The 23,906-nt window shown below is 47.7% G+C and overlaps 1 protein-coding gene across 1 annotated transcript in view; it reads right to left on the reverse strand.

The window, feature by feature from the left end:
• Window positions 1-2,972: 2,972 nt before the first annotated feature.
• Window positions 2,973-23,906, reverse strand: part of LOC138301510 (fibroblast growth factor 18-like) — a 161,521-nt gene continuing 140,587 nt past the window's right edge. The window contains exons 4-5 of the mRNA XM_069199186.1: window positions 14,170-14,276; window positions 2,973-3,439 (exon numbers count right to left, since the gene is read on the reverse strand). Of these exons, the coding sequence (XP_069055287.1) occupies window positions 3,140-3,439; window positions 14,170-14,276 (407 nt within the window). The 3' untranslated portion in view covers window positions 2,973-3,139. The remainder of the gene's footprint in view (window positions 3,440-14,169; window positions 14,277-23,906) is intronic.

The following is a 23,906-nucleotide window of genomic DNA, read 5'->3' on the forward strand; positions in this document are numbered from 1 at the left end:
CTTTTCCAGCATACCAATCCTTTTGCCAATCCCAATATAGCATCATGCCACTCTGTTAACCAGTCTCTCTCTTCCAGCATGCCAATCCATTCTCCAGTCCCTCTTTTCCGGCATGCCAATCATTTTGCCAATCCCTCTTTCCCAGCATGCCAATCCTTTTGCCAATCCAAATATAGCATTAGGCCACTCTGTTAACCAATCCCTCTCTTCCAGCATGCCAATCCTGTCTCTAATCCCTCTATTCCAGCATGCCAATCCTTTCTCCAATCCCTCTTTTCCAGCATGCCAATCCTTTTGCCAATCCCAATATAGCATCATGCCACTCTGTTAGCCAATCACTCTCTTCCAGCATGCCAATCCCTTCTCCAATCCCTCTTTTCCAGCATGCCAATACCTTTATCAATCCCAATATAGCATCATGCCACTTTGTTCTCCTATCCCTCTCTTTCAGCATGCCAATCCCTTCTCCAATCCCTCTTATCCAGCATGCCAATCTGTAAAGATGAGCCTTTTAGCGAAGTTTTATTCTTTCTTTTATTCCACATCCAATGTACAGCATCTCCAGCACACCGAAATACAGATCACCAGCACAGCTCCCACCTTCTTCTCTCTCCTTCTCCTCTCTCCAGCCTCCCCTTTCCATTCTAGAATCCATCCCTCATAGAGTGCTAGTACTACCTACTACATTACATAAGTTAACAACCCATCTCTACACAATCCTTTTGCCAATCCTAATATAGCATTATGCCACTCTGCTAACCAATCCCTCTATTCCAGCATGCCAATCCTTTCTCCAATCCCTCTCTTCTAGCATCCTACTTTTTTGTTAATCCGGTCATTGCATAATGCCAATCTGTTCTCCAATCCCTCCCATCCTTACACCATTGCCTCCTTTCAATCATGCCAATCCTTTCTTAAAGGTCTCCTTTGCATCCTGTCTATCCTTTCTTCAGTTCTTCCTACCCTTCTTAGAATCCCTTAGTTCCATCATACCAATCCTGTCTCCAAAACTTCTATTCCGTCAGGGAATGTTTTCCGCAAGTCCTTTACAACCATGTGACTCCTTTCTTCAATTCCTTCCTTTCATTTTGCCACTCCTTTCTCTAATGCTTCCCATGTGAATCTTTTCTACCAATACCTCCCGACCTTTGGACCAAGCCTTTTCCCATCATGCCAAGCTTTCATCCAGTCGTTCCCTTCCATCATTCCAGTCCCTAATCCAGTCCTTCAATCATTCCAGTCCTTAATCCAGGGCTTTCATCATTCCAGTTCTTTAATTACAGTCTTCCGTCATGCCAAAATCTTTCTTCAGTCTTGGTCCTACACCATACCAATCCTTACTACAATCCCTCTTTCTCATAATCCCAATCCTTGGTAGAACCCCTCAATTTTATGAAGCCAATTCTGTTTTCCAGCCCATTTCTTCCATTATGACATTCTTTTTATCCAAAACTATCCCTTCATCGTGCAGAGTCATTTTCTGAGTCTTCTTTCCATCATGCATCTTTCCCTGGCTCCATCTTAATTTTTTTTTTTCCCCCCAAACCTTCTTCCATCCAACGTATGCTTTCTCCGTTCCATGTCTGACATCATGGCAACACTTTCTCGAGGCCTGCAGGTCTCCCAGATGTCACCCCCAAAAACAAACGTCAGATCCATGGAGAAGACCGCACACTTTTTTAGGTCCAGCCTGCCAGGGAAAGGGTGCAAACCCTGAATATCGAGTAGAAACCATTGTGGGACCTTAATATCATTGACAAAATATCAAGAGACAAAAATGTAAAAAGATAAGTATGTATACATTTTCTATACCTAATTCCACGTATATGTATCTTGAAGATATATATCTTCAAACTACACAGGTGTGGACTTGAGAATAGTAAAGTAATACTTTCTCTTACCTGTTGGTATTTATGTCCCTTGATATTTTGTCCAAGGTATTAAGGTATCACGATACTCCTAATCTCAATATTCAGTAGTATAATCCTGCACAAGGCGTGCAGTTGCGAAATACCTGTTGTGAAGTTATGTGGGTTTACAGCCTATCCATTTCTTAACACTGGTATGTTTTGTCACTCTCATTTGTGTGCTTTTTATTCAATGACATGTATTGCGGTTGTCCTTCCCCTTGAATATATCCCGTTTCTGATCCTTTTGATTGGCTGACTTGTATCCTTCCGCTGCTCATACTTAGAGAACTACTTTTTGCTTTTTCATTCAGCACTCTATGAGAGAGCATGTGTTTTCAGGCTCTCTCCCATTTGTGCTGTTTTCCCACCTCAAATAATCAACCACTTCCCCACTTCTCCACTTCTCCACTTGGGCTGTGTTGCTCCCGACCCCTTCCAGTTTGTAAAAGCAGAGCCCCATGGATATTTTCACTTGGGTATGGCTAAAGAGCAGATTTTAAAGGATGTTTATGTTTTATCTCCTGCATTCCACATATGGCATGAAAGGCCAAACTTTGTCACACACAGGCTTTAATGGAGAAAGTGCCATCTGCTGTACTCACTCCGCTGGCATCTGAGGCACAAGGTGCACTTAGCATGACACTTCTCTAGAAGACAATAAATCTACTACTACAGAGGACAAATGGCTGAATCCTGTGGAAAGTACATTACGTCTGTGCAAGCATTTCACTGAACATTCTGACACTTTCCTTTTCTTTCTAAAGTCTGTTGAGAGTTTCCTGAGTGGAAACTATTTGAAAAATAAGATAATACGATCATAAAAATTGCAATCAATGTACACTTTGGAGACACCAAAAATTATGTGTTTACTTTGCCTCCTGTATTTAGTTTTTTTTTTCTTTTACTTTTTTAAACAATGCTTTACAAACAAAACACTGGCAAAGCCAATAGCTCAGCACCCGCCTTATCAAGACGAGACCTACTAACTTTGCCAATGCTTGTTTAATTTTCCTCCTATATGTCTTCATAAAATGAAAACAACACTAAAGAAAGATAGGAGAATGTTTTTAATCTTCTTGTTTGTTCACAAGGCATCTGGCGCTCAATAGAGTTATAAATAAGGGTCAGCAGCTTGGCAGTCCATCCTTGAAAAATATAAAAATAGAGCTTTTTCACATGGCGCATGGTCCACAGATATGTACAGTGCAGCGGGAAGCATCCTTGCCAGCCTACAGCTTCGCAGTACGGCTGCTCTGCCACTCAGGCCCCGACCTCACCCGGAAGGCCCTCTTAGTCCTTTTGGTGACAGTGGTGAAAAGGAAGGGGTTGTGGAGGTGCCCCTTGCCCTTGGGATGACGTTTCATGAAGTGAACCTCCTGCTGATTCTGTTGGGTCCGAGGACCCTTCCTAGGCCGACCCATGCGGGTGAAGCCCAGATACCAGCCTCTGTACTTGGCAGACATGAAGGCAGTGTAGTTGTTCTCGAGGACCTCTTCGACGAAGACGCACTCCGCGCTCCTTCCGTTTATCTACAATGAGGTTGTGGGAAAGATGGACATAGAAAAAACAGAAGAAAAGCTGTTAGATTTGGGGCATTCCAGCCATTGTAAAGTCTGATAATGGCCCACCCTTTAACAATAAAGAATTCAACTGTGTGGTAGGAACCTCAGTCTTAGAGACTCTCCTGGTGCGATTGAAAATGGGTCCAGAGAGACAATATGCTGAATAATCACATTGGGCCCAGGTTGTAAAGAGCCTCCGCACTCGTGTCGGGATCTCCCCTTTGCAGTGATCCTCCAACAAGCATGGAGATCCCACCACAACTGTGGGGCTTCCACAGGTGCATATGCTGTTTGTGAATCGGGACCTTATGTCCAGATAAACAGATAGCCAGGTGCGTACATAAGAGGCTCAGTGGCGAAGTGAAACTTGAGGGGCCCCCCATGCAAAGTACTTGAGGGTCCTCCCCTCCCAGTCAGGAGCTCTCAGGCCAGGGGCCTGCCACCTGTGCACAGTGTACTGTGCTGAGGGGGCCCCCTTGAGCTCGGGGACCCCCGCACCGCGGGGGCTGTGGGTGCTAATGTTACGCCACTGAAGTAGCTTGTCCAGTCCAGATTTTTACTCTGCATTCCGGTACTTGTAGTCCTGCTGACACCATGTAAATCAAGAACGACAAGTGACAGAATTTAAAGAAATAACCTGGACGGGGGAGCGGTTAGTGTACTTTGGAGGCCTCCAGTGTCCAGCGAGAGCATTCTCTGTCATTGCGGCTGTGGCATTGACTAAGGAATTCATCCTCACAGTTCTTTTCCCTCTCCATTCTCCTTCCCCACCATGGATTCACCTCCTTTTCCTAATCTCTTGCCCTGGCTTCTCCTCTTTTCCTGAACTTGCCCGCACTCACCAATCTCCTTTTCCCTTTCCAGTTCTCCTATCTGGCTTCATTTCCTCCTCTAAACTCTCCCCATCCCCCGAATACTCCTACACTTTTTGTAGCCTCTTTGTTCCCATTTTTATCTCCCACTGTGGGTTCTCCTCTTCCCCTTGAATGTGGTAAAGTCTCACTCGTGCTTTTACCCTGAAGTAATCTCCTTTTTGTGGCAAGGCTCCACTTCCTCCTTTTAACTTTCCCTTCAACCTTCCTCCTCCTCCTCGCTCGTGCTCCCCCCACAAGCTCTCCAACTACTGCCTCAAGGATGCTGTTGTCAGCAAAGGTGGCACTTTCTGCTTTATACCAGGGTGTGAGGTGCGCTGTCAGGGTTTGAGGGGGCTAGGTGCACTGTCAGGGTATGAGGGGGCGAGGTGCACTGTCAGGGTATCAGGGTGTGAGGTGCACTGTCAGGGTATCAGGGTGTGAGGTGCACTGTCAGGCTATGAGGGTGTAAGGTGCACTGTCAGGGTATGAGGGTGTGAGGTGCACTGTCAGGGTATCAGGGTGTGAGGTGCACTGTCAGGCTATAACTGTCAGGCTATGAGGGTGTAAGGTGCACTGTCAGGGTATGAGGGTGTGAGGTTGTAGGAGGCTGGACTGGCTTGTAGTGAGTACCAAGGGGTACTTACACCTTGCACCAGGCCCAGGTATCCCTTATTAGTGTATAGGGTGTCTAGCAGCTTAGGCTGATAGATAATGGTAGCTTAGCAGAGCAGCTTAGGCTGAACTAGGAGACGAGTGAAGCTCCTACAGTACCACTAGTGTCACTTGCACAATATCATATGAAAACACAATACACAGATATACTAAAAATAAAGGTACTTTATTTTTATGACAATATGCCAAAGTATCTCAGTGAGTACCCTCAGTATGAGGATAGCAAATATACACAAGATATATGTACACAATACCAAAAATATGCAGTATAGTATTAGAAAACAGTGCAAACAATGTAAAGTTACAATAGGATGCAATGGGGACACATAGGGGTAGGGGCAACACAAACCATATACTCCAAAAGTGGAATGCGAACCACGAATGGACCCCAAACGTATGTGACCTTGTAGAGGGTCGCTGGGACTATTAGAAAATAGTAAGGGTTAGAAAAATAGCCCACCCCAAGACCCTGAAAAGTGAGTGCAAAGTGCAGTAACGTTCCCCAAAGAGCACAGAAGTCGTGATTGGGGAATTCTGCAGGAAAGACACAAACCAGCAATGCAACAACAATGGATTTCCAGTCGAGGGTACCTGTGGAACAAGGGGACCAAGTCCAAAAGTCACAAGCAAGTCGGAGATGGGCAGATGCCCAGGAAATGCCAGCTGTGGGTGCAAAGAAGCTGCTACTGGACAGTAGAAGCTGAGGATTCTGCAGGAACGACAAAGGCTAGAGACTTCCCCTTTGGAGGATGGATCCCCCACGCCGTCAAGAGTCGTGCAGAAGTGTTTTCCTGAAGAAAGACTGCCAACAAGCCTTGCTAGCTGCAAATCATGCAGTTAAGGTTTTTGGATGCTGCTGTGGCCCAGGAAGGACCAGGATGTTGCCAATTGCGTCTGGGGACAGAGGGGGCGTCGAGCAAGACAAGGAGCCCTCTCAGAAGCAGGCAGCACCCACATAAGTGCCAGAACAGGCACTACAAAGAGGAGTGAAACAGTGCTCACCCGAAGTTGCACAAAGGAGTCCCACGTCGCCGGAGAGCCAATTAGAAAGTCGTGCAATGCAGGTTAGAGTGCCGTGGACCCAGGCTTGGCTGTGCACAAAGGATTTCTGCCGGAAGTGCACAGAGGCCGGAGTAGCTGCAAAAGTCGCGGTTCTCAGCAATGCAGTCTGGCGTGGGGAGGCAAGGACTTACCTACACCAAACTTGGACTGAAGAGTCACTGGACTGTGGGAGTCACTTGGACACAGTTGCTGGATTCAAGGGACCTCGCTCGTCGTGCTGAGAGGAGACCCAGGGGACCGGTGATGCAGTTCTTTGGTGCCTGAGGTAGCAGGGGGAAGATTCCGTCGACCCACGGGAGATTTCTTCAGAGCTTTTAGTGCAGAGAGGAGGCAGACTACCCCCACAGCATGCACCACCAGGAAAACAGTCGAGAAGGCGGCAGGATCAGCGTTACAGAGTTGCAGTAGTCGTCTTCGCTACTTTGTTGCAGTTTTGCAGGCTTCTAGCGCGGTCAGCAGTCGATTCCTTGGCAGAAGGTGAAGAGAGAGATGCAGAGGAACTCTGATGAGCTCTTGCATTCGTTATCTAAGAAATTCCCCAAAGCAGAGACCCTAAATAGCCAGAAAAGAGGGTTTGGCTACTTAGGAGAGAGGATAGGCTAGCAACACCTGAAGGAGCCTATCAGAAGGAGTCTCTGACGTCACCTGCTGGCCCTGGCCACTCAGAGCAGTCCAGTGTGCCAGCAGCACCTCTGTTTCCAAGATGGCAGAAGTCTGGAGCACACTGGAGGAGCTCTGGGCACCTCCCAAAGGAGGTGCAGGTCAGGGGAGTGGTCACTCCCCTTCCCTTTGTCCAGTTTCGCGCCCGAGCAGGGCTGAGGGGTCCCTGAACCGGTGTAGACTGGCTTATGCAGAAATGGGCACCATCTGTGCCCATGAAAGCATTTCCAGAGGCTGGGGGAGGCTACTCCTCCCCTGCCTTAACACCTTTTTCCAAAGGGAGAGGGTGTAACACCCTTTCTCTGAGGAAGTCCTTTGTTCTGCCATCCTGGGCCAAGCCTGGCTGGACCCCAGGAGGGCAGAACCCTGTCTGAGGGGTTGGCAGCAGCAGCAGCTGCAGTGAAACCCCTGAAAAGGCAGTTTGGCAGTACCCGGGTCTGAGCTACAGACCCGTGGGATCATGGGATTGTGCCAACAATGCCAGGATGGCATAGAGGGGGCAATTCCATGATCTTAGACATGTTACATGGCCATGTTCGGAGTTACCATTGTGAAGCTACTCATAGGTATTGACCTATGTGTAGTGCACGCGTGTAATGGTGTCCCCGCACTCACAAAGTCCGGGGAATTTGCCCTGAACAATGTGGGGGCACCTTGGCTAGTGCCAGGGTGCCCACACACTAAGTAACTTTGCACCTAACCTTTACCAGGTAAAGGTTAGACATATAGGTGACTTATAAACACTTACTTAAGTGCAGTGGTAAATGGCTGTGAAATAACGTGGACGTTATTTCACTCAGGCTGCAGTGGCAGGCCTGTGTAAGAATTGTCAGAGCTCCCTATGGGTGGCAAAAGAAATGCTGCAGTCCATAGGGATCTCCTGGAACCCCAATACCCTGGGTACCTCAGTACCATATACTAGGGAATTATAAGGGTGTTCCAGTATGCCAATGTGAATTGGTGAAATTTGTCACTAGCCTGTTAGTGACAATTTGGAAAGAAATGAGAGAGCATAACCACTGAGGTTCTGGATAGCAGAGCCTCAATGAGACAGTTAGTCATAACACAGGTAACACTTTCAGGCACACTTATGAGCACTGGGGCCCTGGCTGGCAGGGTCCCAGTGACACATACAACTAAAACAACATATATACAGTGAAAAATGGGGGTAACATGCCAGGCAAGATGGTACTTTCCTACAGAGGTGCACTGTCAGGGTATCAGGGTGTGAGGTACGCTGTCAGGCTGCAAAGATGCAAGGTGCACTGTCAGCCTACAAGGGTGTGAGGTGCACTGTCAGGCTATGAGTGTGTAAGGTGCACTGTCAGGGTATGAGGTGCACTATTAGGGGGTGAGGGGGTGAGGTGCACTATCAGGCTACAAGGATGTAAGGTGCACTATCAGGCTACAAGGGTGTGAGGTGCACTATCAGACTACGAGGGTGTGAGGTGTACTGTCAGGGTATGAGGGTGTGAGGTGCACTGTCAGGCTACGAGGGTGTGAGGTGCACTGTCAGGCTACGAGGGTGTGAGGTGCACTATCAGGCTGATACAAGGGTGTGTGGTGCACTGTCAGGCTGATATGAGGATGTGAGGAGCGCTGTAAGGCTACGAGGGTGCTAGGTGAATTGTCAGGCTTTGAGGGTGTGGGATGCACTGTCAGGCTGATATGAGGGTGTGAGGTGCACTGTCAGGCTACAAGGATGTGGGGTGCACTGTCAGGCTACTAGGATCTGAGGTGCACTGTCAGGCTACGAGGGTGTGAGGTGCACTGTAAAGCTACGAGGGTGTGAGGTGAACTGTCAGGCTATGAGGGTGTTCGATGCATTGTCAGGCTGATATGAGGGTGTGAGGTGCACACCCTCATATGAGAATGGGGGGTGCACTGTCAGGCTATGAGGGTGCGAGGTGAACTGTCAGGCTACACAGGTGTGAGATTCACTGTCAGGCTAATATGAGGGTGTGAGGTGCACTGTCAGGCTACGAGGATCTGAGGTGCACTGTCAGACTATGAGTGTGTGAGGTGCACTGTCAGGGTACGAGGGTGGGAGATGCACGGTCAGGTTATGAGTGTGAGGTGCACTGTCAGGCTATGAGTGTGTGAGGGGCACTGTCAGGCTACAAGCGTGTGAGATGCACTGTCAGGCTGATATGAGGGTGTGAGATGCACTGTCAGGCTACGAGGGTGCAAGGTGCACTACCAATCAATTAATCAATCAAATCATTTGGAAATCGCACTACTCACCTGTGAGGGTTTCAAGGCGCTGATGGGGGGGGGTTGAGGGCTGCTACTGATCAAACAGCCAGGTCTTGAGGTGTCTCCTCAAGGTAAGTAGGTCCTGTGTCTGATGTAGGAGGGTGAGAAGAGTGTTCCACATTTTTGCGGCATGGTGGGAGAACGATCTGCCACCGCCCGTCATTCTGTGGATGCGTGGGACGGTGGTGCGGGCAAGGTCAGCGGAGCGAAGCTGTCGGGTCGGAGTGTAGGAGAGCCGTCTGTTAAGGTATTCTGGTCCGGTATTGTGCAGTGCCTTGTGAGCATGGGTGAGGAGTTTGAAGGTGATTCTCTTGTTGACGGGAGCCAGTGCAGGTCTCTCAGGTGGGCTGTGATGTGGGTGTGGCTGTGGCAGGGGATGTTCAGGATGAGACGTGCGGAGGCGTTCTGTATGCGTTGCAGTCTTTTCTGGATCTTGGCCGTGGTTCCTACGTAGAGGGCGTTGCCATAGTCTAGTTTGCTGCTTACAAGGGCTTGGGTGACCGTCCTCTGGTTTCAGTAGGGATCCATTTGTAGATCTTTCAAAGCATGTGGAGGGTGTTGAAGCAGGAGGAAGAGACGGCATTGACTTGTGGGTCATTGATAGGGATGAGTCCAGGATGAATCCCAGGTTGCGTGCGTGGTCGGTGGATGTCCACCAGGAGTCGTCCCATGTGGAGGGAGTGGAGCCGAGGATGAGGTCCTCAGTTTTGTCAGAATTCAGTTTCAAGCAGCTGTTCTTCATTCATTCGGCGATGGCCTTCATTCCTTCGTGGAGGTTGGTTTTGGTGGTGGCGGGGTCCTTGGTGAGGGAGAGGATCAGCTGGGAGTCATTGGCGTATGAGACGATGTTGAGGTTGTGAGATCGGGCAATGTTTGTTAGCGGTGCCATGTAGACTTTAAAGGGGGTCAGGCTGAGGAACGATCCCTGTGGAACTCTGCAGACGATTTTGGTGGCTTCAGAGTGGAATGGAGGGAGGCGGACTCTCTAAGTTCTGCCGGTTAGGAAGGAGGTAATCCAGTCCAGGGCTCTGTCACAAATCCCTGCGTTGTTGAGGCAAGTGCGTAGGGTGTGATGGCAGACGGTGTAGAACCCGGCCGAGAGGTCCAGGAGCATGAGGGCCCCGGTTTAGCCGTTGTCAGGTATGATCCTGATATCATTGGTGGCAGCGATGAAGGGGGTTTCCGTGCTGTGGTTGCTGCAGAATCCAGATTGAGACGGGTCCAGATTGTTGTTCTCCTTGAGGAAACGGGTTGGTTGTTTGTTGACAATTTTCTCAATGACTTTTGCAGGCTATGAGTGTGTGAGGGGCACTGTCAGGGTACAAGGGTGTGAGGTGCACTATTAGGCTACAGGGGTGTGAGGTGCACTGTCAGGCTACGAGGATCTGAGGTGCACTGTCAGGCTATGAGTGTGTGAGGTGCACTGTCTGGCTACAAGGGTGTGAGCTGCACTGTCAGGGTACAAGGGTCTGAGGTGCACTGTCAGGCTACAGGGGTCTGAGGTGCACTGTCAGGCTGATGCGGTGAGGGGCTCCTAAGACAAACCAGATGTACAGCATAAATCAAACCAAATGATGTAGGCTTACTTGCTTGCTGCTGGAGCACATATAGGCCCTCACTATGACATTGGCGGTAAAAACCGCCTACTGCCGTGGCGATGGCTGCTAAAAGACCGGCCCTGCGGCTACCAGCCGTCCATCATATTATGACCGTAGATGGAATTCAGCCAGAAAGATGGCAGAATTCCGGCTGTGGCCATGGCGGCGGATGGCAGAGAGGTGGCGCTGTTGCCAGCAGCAGCGCCACGCCAGGAGACCGCCGCAGACTGTATCATGACACATCATACGGCCTGGCGGTGTTCTGCAGGTGGACGCTGCTGCTGGCAGCAGCGCCCCGTACCATGTCCTGCCGGAGGACCCCCTAAAATCAGGTAAGTTGGGTCCTCCGACAGGGGAGGGGGGTGGGAGGTGGTGTGTGTGTGTGTGTATGATTGTGCGTACGTGAATGCGGGGGGGGGTGTTGCGTGTTGTATGTGTGTGCATGTGTGGAGGTGTGAGTGCGTGTATGTTGTGTTGTGTGAATGTATGTGTGCTTCTATGTATGTCAGTGTGTTTGGATGTGTGTGTGAATGGATGTATGCATGCGTGGGTGCATGTGGGTATGAGTGTGTGTATGAGTGTGTATGATGGTGTGTGAAGGTGCATGTATTTTGGGGGAAGGGTCTGGAGTGGGAAGTGGGAGGGGGGGTGAGAAGGAAACCTGGGGTGGGGGAGGGGGGTGGTCGAAGACCCCTATAAGTGACAGGGAAGGAATTCCCTGTCACTGATAGTGCCTACCGCCATGGTTTTCGCAGCGGTCAGGAAGCCACGAAAACCATGGCAGTAGGCAGGGTCATAATCACGCGGGCGGGCTAGTGACAGCTGCCTGGCTGTAGACTGAAGTCTCCAGCTTGGCGGCTGTTATCACCGTGATAGATGGAGTGGTACATTGGTGGTTTGGCTTCAGCCAAACCGCCAATGTCATATTATGGGGACAAGTACAGCCAGCCTGTTGGCAGCACTTTTCTTCATTATTCTGCAGTCAGCCAGGGTTGAAATGAGGTCCATAATGCCCTACATAGTATTTAGTGATACCCCTTAAAAGGAAAGGCCTGATGGCATGTTCATATAGTCACACTCACCTAAAGTGTACCTTGCCTCAGTGGCACATATTAGCGCTCTGCTGTGTCCTGCCTGCATCACATCCCCCTGACTGGTACGACTAAGAGACTCAGAGACGCACAGTCAGAGAGGTACTAACATCATTCCTGACGAAAGCCCAGACCTTAAGTGGCTGTTTAAAGTGGGTCGAAACATGTCGATGCAGGGGGGGTGTGAGGACATAGTATCCCTTGCAGAACATCTGCTGATTTAGAGTTTGGTGGATGGGTTACACTGTGAGAGACATGCTCCTGTCCGCCATATTATGATTCCTACAGGATATAATGAGATCATAATACGACAGAGAAGATATCCGTCACGTTTGTAACAGAGTAACCCCATCGGCAAACTCTAAATCAGGCCCCTAGTTTCTAAATATATTAATGGCACCCAACGTTAAAGTGAAGCAGGGGTGCCCACTATGTATGTTTATCTTACAACAGCTGGACCCCCGTTGGTGAGGATATCAGAAGTGCCTCCTAGAATTCGGCTGACCCATTCTGGTTTATAGGGACTGGGATGGGACCCAATGATGAAGCATGACACCATTAGGGTTATTGAGGATTACAAAAAAAACATTTAGGACCCCCCCTTTGGTTATTGGGAGAAACCTGAACTTTATTCCAGTCCTAAGGGTGCAGGATACTTGTGGGTGATATTGTGTAATTTGGGAGATGGTATCCCGTGATCCCGTCACACATTTGCTTCACTTTTCTCTCCTTTTCTAGTGAGTGTGGTGGTACTCCCTAGAACTTGTGTGACTGACTATCCTTGTTATGCCTGACATATCCCTTGTTACCCCTGGCACTGCCCTTGATGCCCCTGTCACTGCCCTTGTTACCCTTGGCACTCCCCTTGCTTCCCCTGGCACTGCCCTTGCTACCCCTGGCACTGTCCTTGTCACCCCTGGCACTGCCTTGGTGTCCCTGGCACTGCCCTTGTTACCCCTGGCACTGCCTTGGTGCACCTGGCACTGTCCTGGTTACCCCTAACACTACCCTTGCTTTCCCTGATAAAGCCCTTGCTTCCTCTGACACTGCCCTTGTTACCCCTGGCACTGCCCTTGTTACTCCTGGCATTGCCATGGCTAGCCCTCGAAGTGCCTTTGCTACCCCTGGCACTACCCTTGTTACCCCTGAAACTGCCCTCGTTACCCTGGGCACTCCACTTGCTACCCCAGGCACTGCATTTGCTAGCTCAGGCACTGCCCTTGGCTCCCCTGGCACTTCACTTGATACCTGTGCCACTGTCCCTTGCACTCCCATTGCTACCCTTTGCTCAGTCCCTGCTACCCCGGGTACTGTCCTTGCTACCCTGGGCAGTGCCCTTCCCCCGGTGTCAGTACTAACGAAGGAGGTGACAGGAAGAGGAAGTAAAGTGCCTCTACTTCCCATGGCCTGCCTCACCCTCACCCCTTGAAAGCACAGAGGATTCTGGTGAGGGACAGTGGGCGGGGCAAGGGGGCTGCCTTGTATATTCATTAGGGGGTCAAAGAGTTCCTGTGACAGATAAAGGTGGCAACAGCTTCTTCGCCGCTGTTTACAATTCCCATGGACTGCTTTACAACCCCTGGGATTTAAGAATTATGGGCCTGATTCACATCTTGGCAGAGGGTGTGATCTCCATAGGACATCATGGGATCGTGATAAGGCAGACAGAAAATTCATCACTTTGTGATGGAGTATTCCCCTCCGTCAAGACGTAAATCAGGCCCAAAACATTTTTTTAATAAATAACTTTAGGCCTGATTTAGAGTTTGACGGAGGGGTTACTCTGTCACAAATATGATTACAATTCCATTATAGCCTATGGAACTCATAATACAGAGGACAGAATATATGTCACGTTTGTGACAGAGTAACCCCTCGGCCAATCTCTAAATCAGACGCTTTGTTACTTGGTGATTTCAGAACCTGGCTGTGTGGTCTGCTTGTTAATCACTGTTCATTAACATCCCGCACACTTGGATTGCAGTAAAGATCTGATTAGAGTCATGGCAGTCACACACTAACCATTGCTGCACATGAAGTCTTTGTGGGAGGAGTCAAAGGGGTGTGTGATGTCACTTCCGTTAACACCCCTGTGACTTGGACATTGAGGGAGGAGTCAAACGGCATGTGATGTCACTTACGTTAACAACCCTGTGACTTGGACGTTGGGGGAGGAGTCAAAGGGCATGTGATGTCACTTCTGTTAACACCCCCTGTGACTTGGACTTTGGGGGAGGAGTCAAAGGGCATGTGATGTCACTTCCGTTAACACCCCTGTGACTTGAACTTTGGGGAGGAGTCAAAGGGCATTTGATGTCACTTCCGTTGACACCCCCTGTGACTTGGATATTGGGGGAGGAGTCAAAGGGCATTTGATGTCATTTCCGTTAACAGCCCTGTGACTTGGACTTTGGGGGTGGAGTCAAAGGGCATGTGATGTCATTTCTGTTAACACCCTTCTAACTTTGGCTACCCATACTACCTCTGGGAGGGGTGATACCCACCTTGCCAAGGACCTTGCCGCTCCTGTTCATGCAGATGTAATAACTGGTTTCTTTGCCCTTGATGCGGACGTGGCTCCCAAACGTGTCGGTCTCCACCATGAGCAGCGCTGCGAAGGACAGAGGAAGAGGGTTAGTGAAGCGCTAGACGGGGTCCGATCACCTTCAACATCAAAACCATTCATCACCTGAAAAAGTTTTCTCTATTGTTTCAAAGCAGGAAGAGCTCAAGAACACATCCTTCTGCCCTTGCCGCACAAACGAAAGTGCCCTCTAATCGATTAGGATTAATGCCCCAAGCTGCCCTCACCCTATAAACAACTCAACCCAGACACCCACCCACCCCTCTGGCACTACCGCCTTCTTCCCCATTTCCTTTAATCTCTTAGCTGCTGGGCCTTATCCCCCCCCCCAGTGCTGAGCCATTTTTTGGCTATTTGGGGTAGTTCGCGCTTAGGCCTTCATAACTTTTTGTCCACATAAGCTATCCACGCCAAATTTGCGTCCGTTTTTTCCAACATCCCAGAGATTCTAATGGTACCCAGAGTTTGTGGTTTCCCCTGGAGGAGACCAAGAAATTAGCCAAAATATAGTGAAAATTTCGTTTTTGTTTAAAAAATGGGAAAAAGGACTGCCGAAGAAGGCTTGTGGTTTTTTCCCTGAAAATGGCATCAACAAAGGGTTTCTGGTGCTAAAATCACCATCTTCCCACCTTTCAGGAACGGGCAGACTTGAATCAGAAAACCACATTTTTCAACACAATTTTGGCATTTTACTGGGACATACCCCATTTTTACTATTTTTGGTGCTTTCAGCCTCCTTCCAGTTAGTGACAGGAATGGGTGTGAAACCAATGCTGGATCCCGGAATGCTAAACATTTCTGAAAAGTAGACACAATTCAGAGTTCAGCAAGGGGTCATTTGTGTAGATCCTACAAGGTTTTCCTACAGAAAATAACAGCTGAAATAAAAAAATATTGAGAGTGAGCTGAAAAAAACAGCAATTTTTCTCCACGTTTTACTCTGTAACTTTTTCCTGCAATGTCAGATTTTTTAATGCAATGTACTGTTACGTGTGCTGGACTCCTCCGGTTGTGAGGATATATAGGGCTTGTAGGTTCATCAAGATCCCTAGGTACCCAGAGCCAATAAATGAGCTGCACCTTGCAATGGGTTTTCATTCTATACCGTGTATACAGCAAATCATTTGGTGAAATATAAAGAGTGAAAAATAGGTATCAAGAAAACCTTTGTATTTCCAAAATGGGTGCCCATACTACCATGTGAATTACAGGCCATTTCTCAAATAGACGTCTTTTTTACACACTGTCTTACATTTGGAAGGAAAAAATGTAGAGAAAGACAAGGGGCTATAACACCTGTTTTGCTATTCTGTGTCACCCCAAGTCTCCCGATATAAATGGTACCTCACTTGCGTGGGTAGGCCTAATGCTCGCGACAGGAAACGCAACATGGACACATCACATTTTTATATTGAAATCTGACATGTTTTTTGCAAAGTGCCTAGCTGTAGATTTTTGCCTCTAGCTCAGCCGGCACCTAGGGAAACATAGCAAACCTTGGCATTTTTTAAAACTAGACACCTAGGGGAATCCAAGATGGGGTGACGTGTGGGGCTCTGACCAGGTTCAGTTACCCAGAATACTATGCGAACCTCAAAATTTGGCTAAAAAACACATTTTCCTCACATTTCAGTGACAGAAAGTTCTGGAATCTGAGAGGAGCCACAAATTTCCTTCCACCCAGCGTTCCCCCAAGTCTCCCGATAAAATTGATACCTCACTTGTGTGGGTAGGCCTAGCGCCTGCGACAGGAAATGCCCCAAAACACAACGTGGACACATCCCATTTTTTGACAGAAAACAGAGGTGTTTTTTGCTAAGTGCCTACCTTTAGATTTTGGCCTCTGGCTCAGCCTGTACCTAGGGAAACCTACCAAACCTGTGCATTTTTTCAAACTAGAGACCTAGGGGAATCCAAGATGGGGTGACTTGTGGGGCTCTGACCAGGTTCTGTTACCCAGAATCCTTTGCAAACCTCAAAATATGGGTAAAAAAACACATTTTCCTCACATTTCGGGGACAGAAAGTTCTGGAATCTGAGAGAAGCCACAAATTTCCCTCTACCCAGCACTCCCCCAAGTCTCCCGATAAAATTGATACCTCACTTTTGTGGGTAGGCCTAGCGCCCGCGACAGGAAATGCCCCAAAACACAACGTGGACACATCCCATTTTTTGACAGAAAACCGAGGTGTTTCTTGCAAAGTGCCTACCTGTAGGTTTGGCCTCTAGCTCAGCCGGCACCTAGGGAAACCTCCCAAACCTGTGCAATTTTGAAAACTAGAGACCTAGGGGAATCCAAGATGGGGTGACTTGTGGGGCTCTGACCAGGTTCTGTTACACAGAATCCTTTGCAAACCTCAAAATGTGGCTAAAAAAACACTTTTTCCTCACATTTCGGTGACAGAAAGTTCTGGAATCTGAGAGGAGCCACAAATTTCCTTCCACCCAGCGTTCCTCCAAGTCTCCTGATAAAAATGGTACCTGACTTGTGTGGGTAGGCCTGGTGCCCGCGACAGGAATAGATCACACAACGGTCAATGTTGGTCCTTACATGAGGCAGCTGTTGACCCAGGGGTGATCCATTCCTGACGCAGGCACTAGGTGTAGGCACTCAAGTGGGGTAGTGTTTTTATCAGGACAGGTGAAGAATCACTGGGTGGTAGGAATTTTGTGGATACCAGCATATTCCTGTAGTTTGTGTGACAGAAATGCGAGAAAAATAGAGTTTTTATTCAACATTTCAGCTTTGCAGGGTATTCTGGGTAAGAAAACTTTGGGGAATCCACACAAGTCACACCTCTGTGGACTCCCCCAAATGTCTAGTTTCCAGAAATGTTTGGGTTTAGTGTGTTTCTCTATATGGCAGCCGAACCCAGGACCAAAAACACAGCTGCCTGCCTTACAAAACCAGTTTGTTTTGTGATAGATAATTTTGATGTCTCCACAATACGATTTGGGCGGTGGAATTTGGGGCTGAACTAAATTGGGGAGCTCCAAAGAGAGCACTCTCTCTCTCTGCTTGCCGCTGCATTCACCTGCTCTCTGGGTTGGGCTAACCCACTATTGCCCCGTTGCACAGACTGTGCTTGCGAAGGGACAGCAGGACTGTCCTCATCACCTCCCTCATAATTTACTGGAAGCGGAGTTATCAAGTGGGACTCCTCCGACTGGAAAATCACTCCCAGAGTCTGCGCAATTGTCCTATCCCTCAGATGCTGTCTCAGTATCTGATGTCTCAGTCTCTGATCCTATGTCAGAGCTGTCCTCTATAACCCAAGTGACGGCAGCAGTCATCCATCAAGATGCCATCTCTGCTATTGGCTAAACTGTTGCTCTAAAACACTAGCCTACGTAGACAGTCACAAAATCGATGGTGTGTGTGAGATACGTGCAACAGTAGAGGCCACCTTACCTACGCTTCTTCCCTCAATCAGCACGTTCTTTCAAGACACTCACAGTTGTCACAGTCTTTAGCACCTCCTGCGCACAGTCTAACAATCATTATTGGTGCTCCCACTCCCTCCTCCTCGGATTCCCTCATTACCACCCAGCAAAAGTGCCCTTCATCTCTCCATAGCCGCCCTCCACCCCGCACATACATTTCATTTGTATTATAGCGCAGGTAATGGCTGACTTTACTAATGTACTCAGCTATTTACATAAAATGCAGATTTGCTCCTTGCAGTAGGCATATAAACCTTCTGCGCTTCTTTATGGCACTAAAACTGCCACTAGACAAAAGTCTGACCCTTTTGTAGAAGAAACATAATCACAATACTTACTTGACTTTTTTATTGCTGCCTAAAAGTTACAGTTGAAATGCGTCAGTTGAAGTATGTGCATTGCTTTGAAGACGCAAGCTGCTACTACAAGACTATATATATATATAGATCACTTTTATATGTGGGTCTGGTTTTCCTGGGGGCCGATTGCAGCCCCCAGGAAACCACACATGTACTGACAAAAGTGATAAAGTGATATATATATATATATATATATATATATATATATATATATATCTACATAGATATACCTATAGATAGATATATCTACATAGATAGATCTATATATATAGATCTATATATATATTTTTTTAGTAGTTGTATGGTTTCCTTGGGGGCCAAAATGTTGGGCGACCCCCTGTCCATTTCTTTTAATTAATTAATTTATTTATTTTAAAATAAAATTTAGCCCCTGGGGGTGCGCCTACCTTTTAAAAAAAAAATATATGCCTGGGGAGGGGGGGGGGGGGCGGGTTGTCCCGTTTTCCGAGGGGGCCGACCCCCCCAAGTGAAATCCCTGGTGTCTAGTGGTGTTTCCTGGCCCCCAATCGCAGCTGTGCTGCGGTCGGGGGACAGGAAACACTTTCAGGAAGGCCTCGTAAGAAAGGGGAGAGTCTCCCCTTTCTTACGAGGCCTTCCCGAATGTGGGGAAGGCCGTGTGGGGCCGTTTTGCGTCCGGTTTCTGCTCCGATGGGGAAATACACAAAGTGACGCGCTGACGTCACAAAGGGGTGGGTGGGGGGCGGGGGGAGGCACGGAAAAGCTTCTGTGTCTCCCGGGGCTTAAAAAAATAAAATAATAATCCTCGGGTGCGACGAACCCAAGGATTTATTAACCCCCTCCTTGGTGTCGGCCAATGGTCGTGACCCGCACCAGGGAGGTAGTGCAGGCGTCGGGCAGTGGCCGACTCCTGCACCCAAAGGGTTAACTACACCCTCCACTGTTACTTACAGCTAGGGCTCCTGTTTTGTTGGTATTTAGGGTCTCATTTACAAGAATCTGACACATTGCCATTGAAGCGTCAGATTTCTTGCGTTTCCCGTACATCCCCTAAAGATGCCATAGATGCGCTGTATTTACAATACAGAGCTCCATGGTGCACGTTTTCACAGATGCGCCAGAAATTCTGACGCATCTGCTGGTGCTAACTCACACATTGCTGGGGTAGGTATGTTAAACTGACGCAACACCAGCAATGTGAGGAGTCTCCCATAGGAAAAAGCTCTGTGTCAATTTTCTGCCTGCTCTGAGCAGTAAAGTGGCAAAATGATGCAGTGAAATGTAACGCGTGGCGTTTCCCGTGGGAATGCCTAGCCTAAATACATTATATCTGGTGCAAGTATAATGTGACGCAGGGCTTTACAAACTGAGGCATTGAGGTCAATGCGTCAATCTGTAAATATGGAACAGTGTAGTGCACTGCTAGCGTCAGTGATGCATAAAAAAAATGATGCTGCGGTGGCGCAAAGGGCTTATAAATGAGGCCCTTACTTTTTTTATTTTTCCATCTGTATTTAGCCATATTTATTTTGGCTAATTTTATCTGTATTTATCCATATTTATTTTGAGTTTTGTCAAAAAATGATGATGAAACTAATAAATTTGAGTACATTCTTAAACACCTGAGAGGTTTCAATGATATGAAAACTCACAGATGATAAAACAATGCATTTATATGAAAACACCCACATATTAATATCAACCTTATGCATTTCTACTGCTATTTAAGCCTCTGAAATAGAATTCCTTTCTGTTTTTTTACCCACTTCCCTGTCAATGAATACAGCTATTCACTTGGCAGCTGTGACTGACAGCATGTAGAATCACCCAAAAAACAACACAATTTTCATTTTTATCCCCATTTAAAAATAAATACAGACAGGAAAATAAATGAGTTTCTGTAAGTATTTATCTGTAAAAATCAGTAAAAATGGAACACAAGGAGCCTTACTTGGCCTACCAGTGCCCTCTGGGCCAACAGGTCCCCTTCAAGCCTTCATTCCACTTTCCTCTTGGGCCTATATTTACAAATATGTCACAGAACTGAGCGTATCACCCAAAGCTGCTGTGCTATGTTGCATGACAGGGAGAGAGCTGGAAAGATCCATATAATACAGTTCATCCCACCCGGCAACACATAGCACTGTGCAAAGCCCTCACTAAGCAAACTTGGCAAAAACTGGGGCACTGTGATAGAAGTCTAAAACCTGTTGGTGCCCTGGTACCCATGATGTCCAGTCATCCGGGCAGGGTAGTTGAGCCAGTAGTTCCTAGAACTCTTGAACCGCGCTCCTCAGTGAACACGCCACCCATCTTCCCTACACATTGTCCGAGTGAACCACATTCCTGCAGGCCTGCCCAGAGCTCTGGAATCACACCTAGTATGCTGCTGGGATGTAAGCCCTCTACCCACAGTTTATCCCTGATTATGCCAAAGGCATGGCCCTGCCAAGCAGCCCAACAACATCTCATGGCCTGTGCTCTGTCTGCACTCTGCAAGATGGCCGCCTCCCTTCCCATGTGGATGGAAACACTGGAAGCTCTCTTTTAAATGGAGCACCACTTAACTTGTAAAAAAAAAGAAAAAGAAAGAAGTGCCAGGGTTGTTGCCAAGGAGGCCACTGCAGCTTGCACCTCCCATTGCCCCCACTGGCACTGCCAATGACAATACTATCACTACCAGCCAACACATTCCTACAAGTGTGACAATTCAGACGTTAAGTATACATTACAAGGACCAACACATTCCACCCAAGTTATTCTTACAGCTTTGGGTGTCAAGTATTAGTGATTTTAATGTATATTTTATTACTAAACAACAGCTGTTGTGCTACTCAAAAAATAAGACACACATCGCCACCATGTGGCTGGCTGTCATATTAGCCTGAGTTGACAATAAAGTGCTGGTGCCGAGCACCGGAAAACACCAGCTCAAATTAAGCACTGAAATGGACAGACAATTATAATGGGAGAGGCCCGTTGCTGCCAAGTGGTTCTAGAACCTAGCTTTCACACCACGGCTCGCTTCACCAGGCCGGTCCAGACTTGCGCGCAATCATTTCTCGAGCAGAAACCACATTTCTGCAATCGGTACAAGATGACGTGTACAAGGGAGTACGCACTGTTATCATAAAAGAGATTTTCAGACAAACTATCATGGTTTATCTTTCTATCAGAGCATTCGTACTGCAGCTGTTACTCCATAACTGAGATCGGTTACAGGCATGTGCGGCATGGACGATGGCCGAGGGCCCCACCTGAGACCACCGCCATGGTGGACCCCACCCGTGCAAGTCTGCTCACAGCAGAAGTATTTACCTGTGAAGCCTTGTGTGATGCTCTGAGACACCTGTAACATGCTCAGAGTCAGACTGGCCTAAAGCGCAATCCAGCAGTGCCTGATGGGCTGATCTGACACTTCAGTGTATGAGCTGTTTTTTGACTGTGTCAGGGCCGGCTTTATGATATGGTGGGCCGGTTGTTACTGTTGATTAGTGTGATGTTACCGCAAACATTGCCTGCAGCAAGCACAAATTTGAGCATCCTTCCATACCTTGTAAAACACCCACCCAGCTGTCTTTACAAGTTCAAAACTGTCTCAGTTTGCAAATGTGGGCTACCGTCTTATCTCTCTGACTCGCTAATACAGGTCACTTTTATTTTGGTTAAAAAATACAGAGGGACCCTGAAAATATAATATAGAGCTGCGTATCACAGAAGAAACCCAGAGAGTTTTGTGGATGTTAAGAATAAAATAGGGGACCAGATGTAACAAAAAAGCACTTTGTGATGTCCTAATAGCAGATTTTTGCGATTCACTATTAGGAAATTGCAAACTGGGATGTACTACAGTGCGTTTAACACTGTTAGGGATTCGCATCGGGTCCCAAATGGACCTACCTCAGCGATTTTGCTTAGGCAGGTCACAATTTCGACCCATTGTGAATGGCTACAACCACTGTTTCTGGGAGCACAGGTAGGGGCAGCCTGGTACAGAACTTTCTACTAGGCATTGCTCTCCGAGTTCAGTGACTTGAGAGCGGCTTAGGGGTCTTCATTTTTATGAGACCGCACGTGTGACCCTCGGCCCCTCTCACACTGGCATGCACAGTTCAAGTCCACTTTCTGGTTGCAGAGTCTCATAGGTAACGTCTGAGTTAGGTTTACATGAACATTAATCTTAGAACTAGTATATATGTTAGACTTTGTACATGTGTTAGGCTTAGGCTTGGTGTTATGGTTAGCGTTGGGGTATCCATAACTTCAGGGTCCGGGCTGGCATTAGAGTTAGGTTTACATTAACATTAAGCTGAGGCTTGGAAATTTATTAGGATTTGTAAGTGCTCAGCTTAGGCTTGGTGTTATGGTTTGTGTTGAGGTATCCATAACTTCAGGGTCCGGGCTGGCATTAGAGTTAGGTTTACATTAACATTAAGCTAAGGCTAGGAAATTTATTAGGCTTTGTAAGTGCTCAGTTTAGGATTGATGTTATGGTTAGTGTTGAGCTATCCATAACTTCGGGGTCAGGGCTGGCATTAGAGTTAGGTTTACATTAGGATTACGCTAAGGCTAGGACATTTATTAGGCTTCGTATGTGTTCGGCTTAGGGTTAGTGTTATTGGCAGTGTTGGGGCATCCATACCGTTAGGGTCACTGTGATTCTTAGAGTTAGGCTTACATGAACATTAAGTTAGACTCTGTAGTTGTGTTAGGCTTAGAATTAGTGTAGGGTGAGTCTTAGAGTTAGATAGTGTCAGGCTCAGTATTATCGTTAAAGTTAGGTAAGTGTTGCTCAGCTTGGAGCATCTGTCTTAGTGTTAGAGTTAGTCTTAGGTTCGAAGTGTCTGTAGTGTCAAACTCAAGGTTTAGCTTATGGTTTCCACTGGAATTTGGGTTAGAAATTGCGAGTGGATGATGTCAAATTACTATAGTGCTGTACCATTTTGGGTTGAAGCCTACCAGACAGCAGAGCTGCCTAGTATGCTAATGACATTTTGGGGTCATTTGGAAAGCTTCCCTGGGAATGTACTCTGCTCATTGACTACCATTGGCTTTTTGGTTTCGTAACCCACATTTCCTAGCCTTCCATTTGCTGGCTTTATTTGTTTTATGGATCAAATCTGTTTATTATTTTCAAGTTATTAACATGTCAAGTACAACTCTTCACAATAAGACAGTCACAGTGCAGCAGTACTAGCCTGGAAGCGTGGGGGTAGTCCATAACAATCCACTCCTGGTCAACCATGCCCAAATAGGCCACCTCCTCGCCTCCTCTATGTACTCCCACCCCTTGGGGGGGGGGTCACCCACCATCATGTGCTGCACTGTGAAGTGATCTCCATGCATGGTAATATACAACATAGAAATGATTAGTAAAACACCAGATTGTTTCCCTGAAATGGCCCGCCATACAGCAATCACTTGAATCCCCAGCCCTACCCCTGCATGGTCCCGGTTCTCCCAGGAATCCCTCCCGCAAACACACTCCGAAAAGCTCAGGTCAAGCCCAGCACTCTTAAGTAAGCCAGACATGTCAACTCGGTGAACTCTGTGGATAAGATCTGCAAGAATGGTTGCCATAGGTCCCTGAAATCACCGCCCTGCTGCTGTGAGGTCAGAGTAAGCTTCTCCATAGCGAGAATGAACCACAGCTTATGAAGCCATGATGTAAATGTCGGAATCCTGTCAGTACCCCACATCGCTAATATCAACTGCAGCGCCGCATTAAGGGCCAGGGCCATCTGCCGCCCTTTCAATGATCTCAGGGGGAAGGTGAGCGGGTTGGGCAGGCCCAAGATATACAATGGGAATCTGGGGATCTGAGTACCAAACGCTGCGTCAATAGTGTCTATAACACTCTCCCAGTATCTATGAA

The sequence above is a fragment of the Pleurodeles waltl genome, chromosome 1_1 (assembly GCF_031143425.1).
Source record: "Pleurodeles waltl isolate 20211129_DDA chromosome 1_1, aPleWal1.hap1.20221129, whole genome shotgun sequence".
Taxonomy (NCBI): Eukaryota; Metazoa; Chordata; class Amphibia; order Caudata; family Salamandridae; genus Pleurodeles; species Pleurodeles waltl.